This window comes from Macaca fascicularis, chromosome 7, assembly GCF_037993035.2.
Source record: "Macaca fascicularis isolate 582-1 chromosome 7, T2T-MFA8v1.1".
NCBI classification, from domain to species: domain Eukaryota; kingdom Metazoa; phylum Chordata; class Mammalia; order Primates; family Cercopithecidae; genus Macaca; species Macaca fascicularis.
Genome location: NC_088381.1, coordinates 71,006,109 through 71,018,770, shown reverse-complemented (window position 1 = coordinate 71,018,770; position 12,662 = coordinate 71,006,109). Strand labels below are relative to the sequence as shown.

Below are 12,662 nucleotides of genomic sequence, written 5' to 3'. Positions count from 1 at the left end.
TGAAACCCACTCATTCTGGGAGACCCACGCCGTGCACACACTTTTGTGTGCTCTGGAGACAGCAGGATAACAAAGAGAGCTACAGATTTAGATCAGCACAGAAGATGGAAACACAATAGATATATGTACCAACAATATCTACAGACTGACCTATGCTCTTTATGATGTATATAGAACTAGTCCACTTGCTGCAGAAGGCAAGAATTTTGTGCATAAAACAGAGTCAGGCAGGCAGAGGTTCTGTAAAAGTTGGGGATGCACGTCAAAGGCTCCTTGCTGCTTTCTGGTGAGGGCAGCTGATTGAAGAACTAAATTGGAAAGCATGCACTCATTGCTTCCAGGATCAACATAGATGATCCTGCAGGTGAAAGCAATTGTTGAACCAGTTTTTCAAGGCAAGGGAGCAGGACCAGACTCTATTTGGAGCCTTCTCTCCCTTTTAGGCGAGAAAGCAGGAACAAGCTGTCTGTAATTTCTATGTATTGCTGCTGGACAGAATGCATGGGTGTCCTGCAGTCTCACATACCTGATAGGGGCCCTGGTTGCAACCACAGTAGCTGCTTTCCATGGTGTAGCTTCTGGACACCCCCATCTCTCTCCACACCACCACCCGGGCCGTGGAGGCTCGAGATTTCTCCACAAGGAAGCTGCAGCTGCTCATTGTGAATGCTGGTGCTAGTTTATCAAGGATTTTGGGAAGAGTCTACAATTTAAAAAAAATCAAACTATGATTAGTTGTGGGTGACTAGGGATAGTCATCATAAAAATAGCTTCTCAACATTGTTAAGCGTCTATCTATAAAACACTTGTTACTTTAAATCATTTATTAACCCTAAGAAATGACTATCACTTTTAAAAAATCATTTTGCAGATAAGGAAACAGGCTAAGAAAAGTTAGAAATAGGCCAGGAGCGGTGACTTATGCCTGTAATCTCAGCACTTTGGGAGGCTGAGGCAGGTGGATCACCTGAGGGCAGGAGTTCAAAATCAACCTGGCCAACATGGTGAAACCCTGTCTCTATTAAAAATACAAAAATTAGCTGGGTGTGGTGGCAGGCACCTGTAATCCCAGCAACTCAGGAGGCTGAGGTAGGAGAATCGCTTGAACCCAGATGACGGAGGTTGCAGTGTGCCGAGATCGTACCACTGCACTCCAGCCTGGGAGACAGAGTGAGACTGCATCACAAAAAAAAAAAAAAAAAAGTTAGAAATAAATAGCTGAAGTCCAGAAAACTATAAAGTTGCTGGAAAGGAATCCAAATACCAACTGGCCAACTCCATAATCTTTCAGTTCCACTTTTCTGCATTGCTATGGACCAAGGCTTGCACACATACACTTGGCCTCATACATGAAAGAGTTGAGACTATGGAAAGCCTCAGATTTCACAGGGACTTGAAATTTACAGACTACATCCAGCCTCACTGTTACTTAGCAGGGTCATACTTGGGACTGTTCACTTATTTCACAAGGCCAAAAGGGCCAGTGATGATTCTAGAGAAGAAGCACACATAGTTCACTTCTTTCCTAAGAGTGTATAATTGCCAAAATGAACTTTTCATCTCATCTTCTAAGCCAAAAATCTGAGGCTTGATCAATTACAAAACTCTTGAAAATCCATCCTCTCTGGGTTCATATATTCCACCTTTTCTTGGGGTAAAAATACTTTATTTATGACTACTTAACCTCCATTTAGAAGGCATCTCTAGACACTTGACACCTCGATTGACAGAAAGGGATCTTCCAGCCACTGGACCTCCTCCCCAGAGGACAATGACTCAGAGTTGATAGTATACACAGTCCTGAGTCAGCAGAAATACTGCACTTAGTCCCAGAACTTTTATGACATTAACAAGAAGGATTCTCTCATTTTAGTGTTGGCGGAATATGCATAAACTAACACATAATATAAAAAATTACATACATTAAACAATAGTGAAACCTTAGACTTTTAGACAAATTACAGGGAGAAAGTAGAGAAGCATAACAAGTTAATGAGAATATAAATGAAAGAATTCTTTTTAAAGAGATGTAGTTTTGTTAATTTCTAGAACATTGAGCAAATCTCTTACTATCTCTGGTACTTACTGTCCTCATGTTAAATGTAACTGTTAACTATAATTATTAATTATCTTATATATTATGTTATATAAATATATTAGCATAATTATTAATATAATTTACTATGATCTCTAAATCCCTACATAGCCTCCAGACTTACAGATCATCTAAAAAAAGGGAGATAGAATGCTAATGTTGTCTTCACTTGAGTGTCTACAATTGTCTCCTAATTGATTTCATCCTATCTACCATTGTCCCTCCCTTCCTATAATCACTCAATCTATTTGTTCCTTCAAAATGCTCATTACAATTACAACTGAATTATTGTGTATATATTAGTTGTTTATTTTCTATCTCCCCAGAAGCCTAGAAGTTCCATGAGGGCAGGTCTGTGTCTTACTCAGAGGAAAATCCCTACACATCGAGCAGTATGTTGCTCATAGAGGGTACTACATAATTATTTGCTAAAATAAATAGAATCTGCTAGTCCAGAGCCCTGGGGATCTGGTCAAATAGACGTAAATATATTGTTTCTATATCCTACAAGTAAAGTGATCAATAATACTTGCAAATAGTTTTAATTTATCATTAGCGTACTATGTTGCAAAAGTTTACTCTTACATTGTTTAAGTGACTTCACCTTTTTTACTTAAGTGAAACTATTTTTTTCTTCCGTAGGTTGTGTTTCTCTCTCTCTCTCTCTCTCTCTTTCTTTTATAAAGACTTTATTTAAAGCAGCTTTAGGTCCACAGCGAAACTGAGAAGGAAGATGCAGAGATTTTCCATATGCCCCCGACTCCTGTCCATGCATGGACTCCCAATCATTGACATCCCTCACCAGAGTAGTAGGTTTATTGTAACTGCTGAACCTACATTGAAACATCATCACTCAAAGTCTATAGTTTACATGAGGATTCTCTTCACTTTTGGTTCTGTACATCTTACGGGTTTGAAAAAATGTATAATGATGTGTCCTCAATAGTACAGTATTATCTAAAGTAGTTTTACTGCCCTAAGAGTCCCCTCTGCTCTACCTATTTATCCCTCCTTCCTTCCAAATTCCTGGCAACCCCGATCTTTTTAGTCTCCATAGTTTTGCTTTCTCCAGAATGTCATACAGCTGGAAATACAGTATGTAGCCTTTTCAGGTTGTTTTCTTTAACTTAGTAATATCCATTTAAGGTTTTTCCATGTCTCTTCATGGCTCGATAGCTCATTCCTTTTCAGCACTGAGTAATAATTTATTGTCTGTTTATAACAAGTATTAGGCTGGAGCTGTCTTTTCTTGTGATGTCCCCATTTTGGCTTTGGTATCAGAGTAACACAGGCCTCACAAATGAGTTGGCAAGTGTGTCTCCTCTATTTTATGAAAGGATGTTTTTATGATTAGCACTATTTTGTTCTTAAGAGGTTGATAGAATGTATCAACAAAGCCATTTGGGCCCAAACTTCCATTTGTGGGAAGAGTTTTCATTACTAATTCTACTTTTTTCCACTTAAAATAAACCTCATCAGATTGTCCATGTCTCCTTGAATCAGTTTTTGTAGTCTGTGTTCTCCTGAGAATGTATTCACTTGTTGGCATTTAGTTGTTAATGATACTCTTTTTTACTTTGTAAGATTTGTAGTGATGTCCCTTCCTTCAATCCCAATTTTGGTAACTTGTATCTTCTTTCTTTTCTTTGTCTGTCTAGCTAAATGATGATCATTTTGTTGATCATTTTAAGAAATCAAACTATGAATTATTGAATAAAAAGCATGTTATTTATGGATGCTCTATTGTTCATATGATTTTTATTTCATTGATTTTACTTTGGCTTTTATTTTGTTCTTTCCTATACTTAGGGATTTATTTGCACTTCTTTTTCTTGTTTCTGAATGTGGATGCTTAGATTATTGATTTTAGATCTTTCTGCATTTCTAAATATTCTAAATTACAAAGTTCCCTCTATGTACTATTTGTGCTGCATACTATAAATTTTGATATATTGAGTTTTTATTTTTATTCACTTAAAGATATTTTCTAATTACCCTTTGGATTTCCCCTTCAATCCGTAAGTTAATTTGATACACATTGTTTAATTTCCAAATATTCACAGATATCCCAGATTTCTTATGAAAGTTAATTTATAATTTAATTCTGTTGTGTAGGTGAATATTCTGTGCATGTTTTCCATCCCTTAAAATATATTGAGATTTATTTTATAGCCTATTATAGGGTCTATGCTGGAGAAATTTTGATGGGCACTCAAAAAGAATATATATTCTTTTGTTTTGAAAAGAACTGTTATATGTAAGTTAGATCAGGTATTCTCTACACTAATTTTCTGTTTGATTATTCTATCACTTACTGAGAGAAGATTACTAAAATATTCAACAATTATTATTAAATTTTAAATGCCTTCTTTCAATTTTTTCTTCTTGTATTTCAGAGTATATATATTCACATACATTTATAATTGTTATACCTTGCTGATTAACTATTTCTTTCAGTATTATGAATTGCACCCTTAGCCCTAGTAATATTTCTTCTTTTAATGTATATTTTGTCTTATGTCAATATAATCATCTTTATTATGGTTACCATTTGCTTGGTGTATCTTTTTGCATCTTTTAACTTTCAACCTGTTTGCATTATTGAATCAAAAGCATGTCATTTATACACAATATATACTTGATCCTATTTTTAAAATCTGGTCTTACAACCTCTGCCTTTGGAATGAAGGGTTTGTTCATTCGTATTTAATGTCATCATTGATATTTTTGGATTTACATTTGCCATTTTGTTGTTTGTCTCTATATGTCTCATATATGTTTTGTTCCTCCTATACTATCTTCTCCTCTCATTATATCTTCAAATTTTTTTTTACACATTTATTTTCCCCTCCTTTTGGGCCTCCCATTACATGTTGGTTGATATGCTTTATGCTATCCTATAGGTCTCTACAGCTCTTTACTTTTCTTTAATTTTGTTTGTCTGTTCTTTGAATTGAATAATTTGGGATTAATCATCAAATTTACTGATTCATTCTTTACTATCTTGCCATCTCAAATCTGCTGACAATCCCATCTAGTGAATTTTTTATGTTGATTATGATACTTTTCAACACTATCTCCTTCCTTCCTTCTTTCCTTCCCTCCCTCCCTCTCTCCCTCCCTCCCTCCCTCCCTCCCTCCCTCCTTCCTTCCTTCCTTCCTTCCTTCCTTCCTTCCTTCCCTCCTCCCTTCTGTTTTTAATTCTCTATCAAAGTTCCTTATATATTGAGTAATGGTCATCATATTTTGCCATTAACTTTTGAACGTCATTTTCTTTACTTATTTGAACATATTTTAACAGTTGCTTGGAAATAATTATAAATCCACCATGTTGGCCCACTCTGTTTCTACTGACTGCTTTGTTTCCTAAGGATGGATTTCACGTTCTTGATTCTTTACAAAATTGTAATTTTTGCTTGAAAACTGGACATCATAGATTATACCTTTTTTTTAGCATCTCTGGATTCTATTTTTTAAATGTTTTTTAATTTTTAACTACTTTCCTGGATTAATCTGCAGAATATTTATTTCTTTTTTCTTCTGCAATGTGTGCCACTGATGTCTCTATACAGTTTCTACATTCTTATTTAAATTATTTAGCTTGACATATGTGGCTGCTTAGCATAGTGATTATACAATAATTTGGGCAAATGTAGTACTCAAATATCTTGAGTGCATAAGACTTCCACTCTCTCTTGATTGATTTGTAGGTGATTTGGGAAGACATTCAAAATTGTGGCAGTTCTTAAGTCTCTTTGGGCTTCATTTCTCACTGGGCTCTCTTGGGTCTCCTCTGAAGAGACACATATTTTTCCATAATCCATGTGATACAGTTTAGATATTTGTCCCCACCAAAATCTCATGTTGAAATGTAACTCCTAGTGTCAGAGGTGGGGCCTGGTAGGAGGTGACTAGATTACAGAAGTGGATTTCCCATGAGTGGTTTTGCATCATCTTCTTGGTGCTGTTGTCACAATAATCAGTGAATTCTCATGAGATCTAGTAGTTCAAAAGTGTGTGGCACCTCCCCCTGACTCTTTTTCTGACTCTGTTTTCACCATATGAAGTGCCTGCTCCCCTTCACCTTCTACCATGATTGGAAGCTTCCTGAAGCCTCCCCAGAAGCAGATACCAGCATTATGCTTCCCGAACAGCCTGCAGAACATGAGCTAATTAAACCTCTTTTCTTTATAATTTATCCAGCCTCAGCAATGCAAGAATGGCTTAATACACCATGTATTTACAGAGAGCTTATCTTAGCTTTTCTATGACTCTCTCATTTCTAAGGTCTCCCTTGTAAATTTCTGGCTCTGTGTGTGTGTGTGTGTGTGTGTGTGTGTGTGTGTGTGTGTGGCTGTCCTTTTGTTGGTAAAACTGCATTGCTTGATGACCAAATAGAGTGGAGTCACGAGCAGCCCCAGTCAAAAAGGTTACAGACCCCTGCTGTTCTTACATGAAGTTCCAGCAATTTTCAAGAATAAATGCTTCTCAATTTATCATCTGTATTTGGTCAATTTCCAGAGTCTTAAAAGGGCTGCTTTTCAAAATTTTCTTCTGTTTTATATTTGCGTTTTGCAGAGAGGATTCACTGACCTCTTTATACCAACATAACTAGAAGTAGTACCATTAAAGTTGATTAATAAAACTGAATAAATCTTGCAGAGTGAATTTGAAATATAATAGGGCGCATAATTGTCTCTTCAATACTAAGGGTGAATGACCAAATAAACCTCTTAGATAAGTTTAACATGTTTAGAATTGTTCCACTTTCGATGGTAATGAAGGAATCAGCCTCTCAGCATCAGCAGGCTGCTGACCACTGGCAGATATCATGATGATAACATTAACCTGTCTTACAAGGACACTCTTCCCTGAGTCTCAATTTTTCCATCTGTAAAATGAGTGGGTCCTTTCAATTCTGAGAAGATCCATTTGTATACACAAGTCTTTTTAGGCAGATCACCAGTGTTAAGATAATTATTTACAGATCATTATGTCCTAGATTTAGAGTGTCAGTGATAGAGGGAGTTATATAATATGTGGGACCCCAAAAAGCAAAGCTATTTGGGTTGAAAGCAAGGGATGTGACCAAACCATATTCACTTCACTACTTCCACATATGTCATAGTAGCCCATGAATTGCCTTTAAGGAAGCCCAAGGCACCAACAAACTCGATGTAATAAACTATGTAGAAAATATAACTTCCTCATTTCACAAGGGAGAAAAGTGAGGCTCAGGCAACTGACCCATTCACAGTTAAAGGACCTTATAGGTGAGTATTAATGTATAGATGGATTAATCTCTTCAACAGCATTGCTATTAAATACCACTGTGCTTATTCTCAGAGGCAGAAACTGGCATACCTATCTCTGTAATGTTACGCCTTTTACCTTAGCTTATGCTAATCTGGGCCTCAAAATATTTTTTGAATTTATTAATTAAACAACATGAATCATACACAAAAATTAAAATACAGTTAATAAGAACCCATGCTATCATTCCCTACAATGTCTGACTTCTGCCCTATTTCATGTCAGCTTCATACAGGAGACTTTTTTAAGGTTCTGTGTCTTATACCTTTTCCTGTGTATATAGGGAATTATCTATTAATATTATTACCTTTTCTTGGAAAAAGAGAAGTAAAAAACACACTGACTCTACATTTAAGATTGGACCATGGTAGATTTTTTTGATTCAAGATGTATCACACATAAGAGATCATTTTATATGGGTTGGGTCCACAGGAACTGCCCAGATGAATGCTTTAATTTACTAAACTAGTTTCCTAAATAAGATTAAGTTATTAAGCTTGTTATGGTTTACCATCATTACTCTGGTTGAGCCTTACAGCAAACAGATTATTGAGGATAACTGTTGATTCTGCTATAAAAGCCTTGGGGTGGTTGTATTGATCAGCGGCAGTCTATTTTTGATGGACTGGGTGAAGAAGGCTAGAGAAGAGGGGATGTATTTCCAGGTGAAATGGTGATTTGGTAGATTTTTACCTCTTAATACTATCATTAACCCTGGGAATGAAGCTATTTTGCAGATAGTAAATTGCATACCCAGAATAACAGACTTAGAAGAGGCAGATACCATCATAATTTTCTACTTTTTCTACATAAATTGTAAACAAAGACCAGTTTTCATTTAGTGTTTGGGCAATTTTGCTTCTCTGTTTCTTCTTGATTCTCACTATGCAATAGCTTGTTGCCTATATCCTGATGGAAAGATGTACTCTTTTCTTTACCCCTCCCTAATTTCCTATGTGGTTTCATGGAGGAACAGTTGAGCTCTAATCACTAAAACTAAGGTAAAATAGAATTATGGTCAGCGGATTACTGCTCTGTTTTTTACAGAATGCTCAGGCAGAGAAATATGGATGGTTTCATGGCTTATGTTTGTTCATCCCTTCCTATTTATTTGAAGTCCTTTTGTATTCAGTATCATTCTGTTCCTTCCATAAGCTATGAGAGGCAGTATTTTTACTATCCTCATTTTACAGATGGGAGAAGGGTGGTTCAGTGAGGTAATGTTAATGACCTTATAATCACACAGTTAATAATTGAATAATTGCCAAGTCAGGCATTAAGATGAGTTCTTTTGTCTGTAGTTCTCATGCCTTTTATACAATATGAAACCATATAGAAAACAGAGGCAAAGCAACGAGGAAGTAAGTCATAATTCAACAAAAATTAGGAGAGGTTACACATGCCTCCAGCCTGCTTGTATTACAATAATCAAAATGCTTATTTACCAAAAAAAAAAAAAAAAACTTAACAAATGAGTGGGGCATGATCTTAAAGGTAAGAATAAAGAATATGGACACAGCATATCTGGTGTCATTCCCTACAGCGGCTTACCCTGTAGTTGACATCCTCTAGGATAGTAGATGTGCCTACAGTGCATGCTGCTTGCCACAAGGTTTCCTTGATGCTACAGCCATAAAGGAACACATTCTTCTTTTGGGAGTGGCCATGGAAGTCACAGAAAACCTACAATAGCCCAACAAAGGAGAAAATAAAACCAGGTCAGGTCAGTGGTTTCTTAAATCCGCTTAAATCATATCTACTAATGTTCCATTGCTCAAAGAAAGTTTAAAATGTCAACTTTCTCAGATGGATGTTGTTGAGTTAGCAGAACCAGCCATGTGGGGATCATTGATGTCTTTGGCAAGAGTGGTATTGATTGTATTGATGGAGTTATCAGGGGAGAATGTAGACTGTAAGGGTCTTAGGAGTGAAAAGAATATGAAGAAACACAAGTCATGTATAGCTCTTTTGATAAATTTACTTGTGACTGGGTAGGAGGCATGGGCAAACCTGGAAAAGAAAATAGGAACAAGAGCATTTTAAGATATCTATGAGCATTTGAAACAATTTGATGAGAACACATGGACACAGAGGAGAAAAACATGTTGGGGCATTTCAGAGGGTGGAGAGTGGGAGGAGGGAGAGGATCAGGAAAAATAATTAATGGGTACTAGGCTTAATATCTGGGTGAGGAAATAGTCTGTACAACAAAGCTCCATGACACAAGTTTACCTATGCAACAAATCTGTACTCATACCCCTGAACTTGAAGGTTAAAAAAAATTAAAATATAAATCAAAAGGAAAGATCCATCTAAAAGGAATCGGTGAAATATATTAAAACAGAAGCTAATCAATCACCCTAATTTTTCTCTAGGTTCCAGCGTGGTAAAGAATGACCACCAAAACACAAAGGGCTTATGAAACAAAGGATTACTTTTCATTCATACTAGAGATCAGCAATGACTCTGCTTTGTATGTTTTCTTCATTCTAGAATCCAGGCTAAAAAAGCCCTAATTTGAAACATGCTATTCTTGTGGTAGAGGAGAAAAATGGTCAAAGGTAGAATCAGGTAATGGCCATTAAAGCTTCTACTGAAGTGCAGCAAACATCATATCTGCTTACAGTACACTGATCAAAGAAAGTCACGTAACCAGTTTTATCAGTGGTATGGGAAAGTACATTCCTCTTACAGGGAGGTTCTGCAAATCATATGACAAGTGCAGTGATGCAAAATCTTGTTATAAGGAGAGATGCTAATAATGGAGAAAAATAATAAAATCTAAAAAATGACCACAACTTTTTTTTTATTCTTGCATGCATGACCGTTTGCAATAGACTACGTTCCATCTTCATCAATAGGTGAAGTACATTTTCTTCCCCTCTTGAATATGTGCTTAGCCGTTGATATGGTTTGGCTGTGTTCCCACCCAGATCTCACCTTGAATTATAATAATTTCCACATGTCAAGAGCAGGTCCAGGTGGAGGCAATTAAATCATGGGGGCAGGTCTTTCCCATTCTGTTCTCCTGATAGTGAATAAGTATCATGAGACCGGATAGTTTTATAAAGGGGAATTCCCCTGTATTCGCTGTCTTGCCTGCTGCCATGTAAGATGTGACTTGGTCCCTCATTTGCCCTCCACCACAAATATGAGGCCTCCCCAGTCATGTGGAACTGTGAGCCAATTAAACCTCTTCCCTTCATAAACTCCTAGTCTCACATATGTCTTTATTAGCAGCATAAGAACAGACTAATACAGCCATGTAGCATCTTTTGGTCAATAACAGTGAGCAAATATGATGCAAGCTGAGGCATAGTAAGGGGTTTGCTATCTTGCTGTTCCCAGGAACCTTGCATCAACAGTCATGTGAGTAAACATACGCTGGGCTGCTGGATGATGAGAATCTCTGCAAAGTCATCCTGATTGACCCAGCTGACATGTCAAGCCAACCACCAGGTATGTGAATGAATTTATCTTAGACCATCTAGTCCTATCCAACCTGGCTCAGAGCAGAGGAATCATGATGCATAGCTTTTGTTTAAGCCACTAAGTTTTGCTGTGGTTTGTTATACAACAAAAGCTAAGCGTTAGAATAATCTCTTCTCCTAGTCTAAATATTTGTTTCCCTCCCTTCCACATACAAAATATATTTACCTATTCCCCAAGGAAGATACCCCTAAAGAGCCCATTCCATCACAGTATCAGTCTCAGCCCAAATTCCATTATAGTTTCTATATCCTGTGCACGCCTTCTCCTTATCTATGAACAAAAAGGCAAGTCATCTGTTTTCTGTTCATCTACCTACAATGGTTGAATGAGGAAACAATATCCCCAGTAACACTCATGTTTCAAAGGTGATGAATAAGATGGGTATAGCAGTCACTGGTTCATAACAATTCTGTAATGCTCTCATCCAGGCATTGTGAAATGCCTGCATCCTTTGGGTAGGGTTAGTTGGTTGATTAGACCCTTGTTCTGCTCCCTGTCAGTAGCTGTAGAGTATTATTTTTTCTACAAATATTTACTCTTTCCTTGGGAGGTACTTATTTTTCCTGTATCTTTCTTGGCCATGCATGAAAAGAGCATTCGACAATATGACCCACTTGAAGGCAAAACTGCTAACTGCTCCAATTCCTGATGTAGAAGTTTGGGGTCCAAAGATCATTTTGGTCTCAAAAAATCATAGTCTCTTTGAATCAAAACATTAAAAGAATGGAAATGAAACACATGACAGTAAAAGAAAATATTTTTCTTTTTTTCTTGACTTTAATTTCTCTAAAACACAACTGACAGTCTAAAAAAAATAGTAGCAATACAGTGCATGTTTATAGCATATATAAAAGTAAATGTATCACAATCATATTATAAAACATGAGAAAAATAAATGGTCATATACTGTTATAAAGTCCTTGTAGTAGAGATGAAGCAGTATGTTATCTCAAGGTAAACTCTAATTAATTAAAGATAGATACTGTAAACAATAGGGCAAACGCTAAATTACTTTTAAGGGGCATAAATAATAATTCAAATATGGATGTATATTGGGATCATAAAAATGCTCAATGAATAAAAGAGAAAGCAGAGAAGATAGAAACCTCTAAGAACACATGAAAAAACAGAAAACAGCAAAATGGTAGATTTCAACCCAAACATATCAATAATCTTACTTATTGTAAATGGTCAAAACACACTAATTAAAAGGTACAGAGTATCAGATTGGATAAATAAGAAAGATCAAATATATTCTGCCCACACAAAGTTCATTTTAAGACACAGATAGGTTGAAAGTAAAAGGATGTAAAATATACTATGCAAATACAAAACAAAAGAATGCTAGAGTAGCTATATTAATTATCAGATAAAATAGACATCAGAACAAGAAGAATTATCTGGGATAAAAGGAGATACGATGGCTGATGTGTCCCTGCTGTCTTTGGTGGTTAAGTGTTACCACTTGGCCTCTGTACTCTGGGATTGCATAATCTCCATGAAATCAAAGACCCCCATCTCGCCGGGCACAGGGGCTCACTCCTGTAAATCCCAGCACTTTGGGAAGCCGAGCCACGTGGATCACCTGAGGCCAGGATTTTGAGACCAGCCTGGCCAACATGGTGAAAACCCGTCTCTACTAAATGTCCGGAGCTGCACGCCCCGGCCATAGCGAATAATAACTGACGATTAAAAACGCCTGAGCTCTATTCATTTCCACCTTCTACCTCCTCCCTAGATTTACCTTTTTCCCTGTATTAAT

The 12,662-nt window shown here is 36.7% G+C and overlaps 1 protein-coding gene across 3 annotated transcripts in view; it reads right to left on the bottom strand.

The window, feature by feature from the left end:
* The window catches only part of AGBL1 (AGBL carboxypeptidase 1), a 947,782-nt gene that overhangs the window by 448,652 nt on the left and 486,468 nt on the right, over positions 1–12,662 (bottom strand). For all 3 annotated transcript variants that reach the window (XM_065548375.1, XM_015453343.4, XM_015453344.4), the window contains exons 20-21: positions 8,960–9,091; positions 527–703 (exon numbers count right to left, since the gene is read on the bottom strand). In XM_065548375.1, the coding sequence (XP_065404447.1) occupies positions 527–703; positions 8,960–9,091 (309 nt within the window). The remainder of the gene's footprint in view (positions 1–526; positions 704–8,959; positions 9,092–12,662) is intronic.